A 2,694-nucleotide genomic window follows, 5' to 3' on the forward strand; every position below is an offset into this window, starting at 1 on the left:
GAAAATACGGTAGTCATTGATTAAATTCTGACACTATCCATTCACAAAATATAAAACATCCTTCGGGGACCCTGAAATGCCGGGGCCCCGGGCTGCAGCCCCGGTAAGCCCCTGCTAAAATCCGGCCCAGCATATGTGGAAGAAGAGTCACTTGGAGGTGATTCTTAGAGAGTACTGGAGATAATATCAAAGTCCATTTAAAGCCTGGCGTGCACTGTGCGATTTTCGGGGCAATTTTCTAGTCGTGCGAGAATCTTTTGATCGGCCCGACTTTCAGCGTGATTGTGAGTCGTGTAGTGTACAGGGTGCTACGGGCGGCGATCAGCCTCTCACGACCACCTGCCGATCAGGAATTGTGAGGTTAGGAAAATATCAAACATGTTTGATTTTCTCCAGACCGTCGTGGGCAAATCGTTCAGGGCCCATTAGCAAACAAGGATTCTTCTTTTTATTCTGTCTGTGCTCATAGGGATAGTTAAAAAAAAACTAAAACCCTCTTCCTGTCCCACAGACCTCTTTCCTCCTCATTTTTTTTCAAAGAGGTTTGGGACACCATTGGCCCTTCTGTCAGGGAGACTGTTAGGTTTATTCAATGATGATCATAAAGTTAATGTGTGTACATATGAAACATTGGATAAATGAGATGCTTCACTCTGTTTACTGCAAACTGTCATGCAAAGGTGGTAGAAAATTACTGATGTTTGTGCAAGGCTAATCACAGTTATCAGAAGACCACTCTGTTCTGTGATTCATTTAGAGGAGCATTTTGTCCTATGACCTGATCAATTGCCTTGTCAGAAGAACACTCTATTTTGTAACCCACCCCATGTGTTATGATCCGCTAATAAAAAGGCTTTGCAGAGGAAGTCAGTCAGAGAGTAGTGAGCTGAATGTAACTCTCTCCTTCTGCAGAAGCTGTTAAAAATCCCTCTTCTGTGTAGACTCAGTTCCTCTCTTACAAACCTACATTTTTTAACCTAACAGAGACCAGCAACAGTAGGTTGGCTTCTGGTACTATGGCTAGCCCTAGCCTACCCTTGACCATACAAATTCGGCAAATTATCACCCAATTTCCAAACTACCCTTGGTATCTAAAATCTTAGAGAAATGCGTTTTTGCACAATTGCCACCTTTTTTAGATTAAAATGGCACTTTGGACCCACTCAGGTTCAGTCGGGTTACAAAGCTTTGCACAGTACTGAATCTGCACTCTTAAAGGTTTTTGACTACATAGTTTTAATGACAGATTCTGGAGGCTCTGCCATTTCAATGCTTTAAGACCTGATGGCTGTTTTTGACACAGTTGACCACACAATTCTTTTAAACCACCTAATAGATTGTGTAGGTGTCAGGGGCATCACATTGCAGTGATTTCAGTATTGCCTGTCAGAGAGGTCCTTCTCAGTCAGGCTGGGAGACTCCACCTCATCTTCTGCCCCACTTCCCTGTCGAGTCCCCCAGGGATCTATCCTGGGACCCATTCTTTTTGCTTTGTACCTCCTCCCACATGGGGAGATTTTTAAGAAGCATGGCATGTCTTACCACTTCTACGCTGATGACTGTCAAATTTACATCCCAAAGTCACTAGCCTAGACATGTCATCAAAAATAGCGATTTTAAATTTGATAAACAGATCAATGGCATTTTAAAATCTGTTTTTGATCATCTTCATCCTTTGTCCAAAGTTAATCTTTTTTATGTTTTAATCTTTTTGAGCAAGTTATGCATGATTTTATTTCAAGTCATCTGGAATACTGCTATGAACTTTATTCGGGTATCTTCCACAAAGCACTTTCCCACTTGCAGTTAGTCCACATCGCTGCGGTACGACTTTTAACAGGCACCAAAAAAGGTGAACACATCATCCCAATCCTTGCGTGTTTTCTGTTGTCCGTCCGAAGCTGTGGAATACTCTGCCCCTCAATATACATATGGCTCCCACGGTGGAGTGTTTAAAGACTCACTTTTGTTCTCCAGCTTTTATCATTGCATAATTTGTGTGGTCCTCTGTGGCTTTGTGTTTATGTTATTATATGTATTGTTTTAAACTGTCTTACTTATTTTTATTGTGTTATACTTACCAAGGGGTGGGGATAATGGTTATAGTTGTGTGTGCAGCTCTTTGGAACATTTTGTAGTTTAAATGTGCTATAGTATATAAATAAAGTGGATTGGATTGGATTAAATGTAATAGCTAACTTACTCATCAAGTGAATCTTCAGTAACATCAGACTTGGTGCAGATAAAGTGGATGTGCCGACATTCCCCTCCGTTTCCAAGGAGTCTACTTGCACTTTTTAGGATCTCCCAGGATTCTCTTTCTGCTGGTACTCGGTTGATTTCAGATACAATCCACACAGTAGAACAGTTTCCAACAATCTGAGGTGATATATGCATAGTACTTAATAACTTTACTACTGCAACAACAACTAGTACTATTAGTGACAGCATATAATAATAATCAAACCTTCAGTCAACACCTCAATAATAAAGTATATATTACCCCTTTCCACATCTCATCTCTGCTTTTGTTTCGGTCCCCATTTCCTGGAAGGTCCACCAGTGTGACATGTTGTAGAAAATTTGTATTTGGCACCCTGACAGTGACACACTTCACCAGTGGCCAATACCACCTTTTTACAACCCCATCTCCTTCATTGTTTTCAGAAAGATGCTGAATATCTTCTATAAGTC

At 41.0% G+C, this 2,694-nt stretch overlaps 1 protein-coding gene across 1 annotated transcript in view; it reads right to left on the bottom strand.

The window, feature by feature from the left end:
* The window catches only part of LOC107095204, an 8,586-nt gene extending 5,936 nt beyond the window's left edge, over positions 1-2,650 (bottom strand). Inside the window, exons 1-2 of the mRNA XM_015391201.1 lie at positions 2,504-2,650; positions 2,204-2,379 (exon numbers count right to left, since the gene is read on the bottom strand). Coding sequence (XP_015246687.1) covers positions 2,204-2,379; positions 2,504-2,515 — 188 coding nt within the window. The 5' untranslated portion in view covers positions 2,516-2,650. The remainder of the gene's footprint in view (positions 1-2,203; positions 2,380-2,503) is intronic.
* Positions 2,651-2,694: the final 44 nt, after the last annotated feature.

This window comes from Cyprinodon variegatus, unplaced genomic scaffold (genome assembly GCF_000732505.1).
Source record: "Cyprinodon variegatus isolate N-32 unplaced genomic scaffold, C_variegatus-1.0 Scaffold529, whole genome shotgun sequence".
NCBI lineage: Eukaryota > Metazoa > Chordata > Actinopteri > Cyprinodontiformes > Cyprinodontidae > Cyprinodon > Cyprinodon variegatus.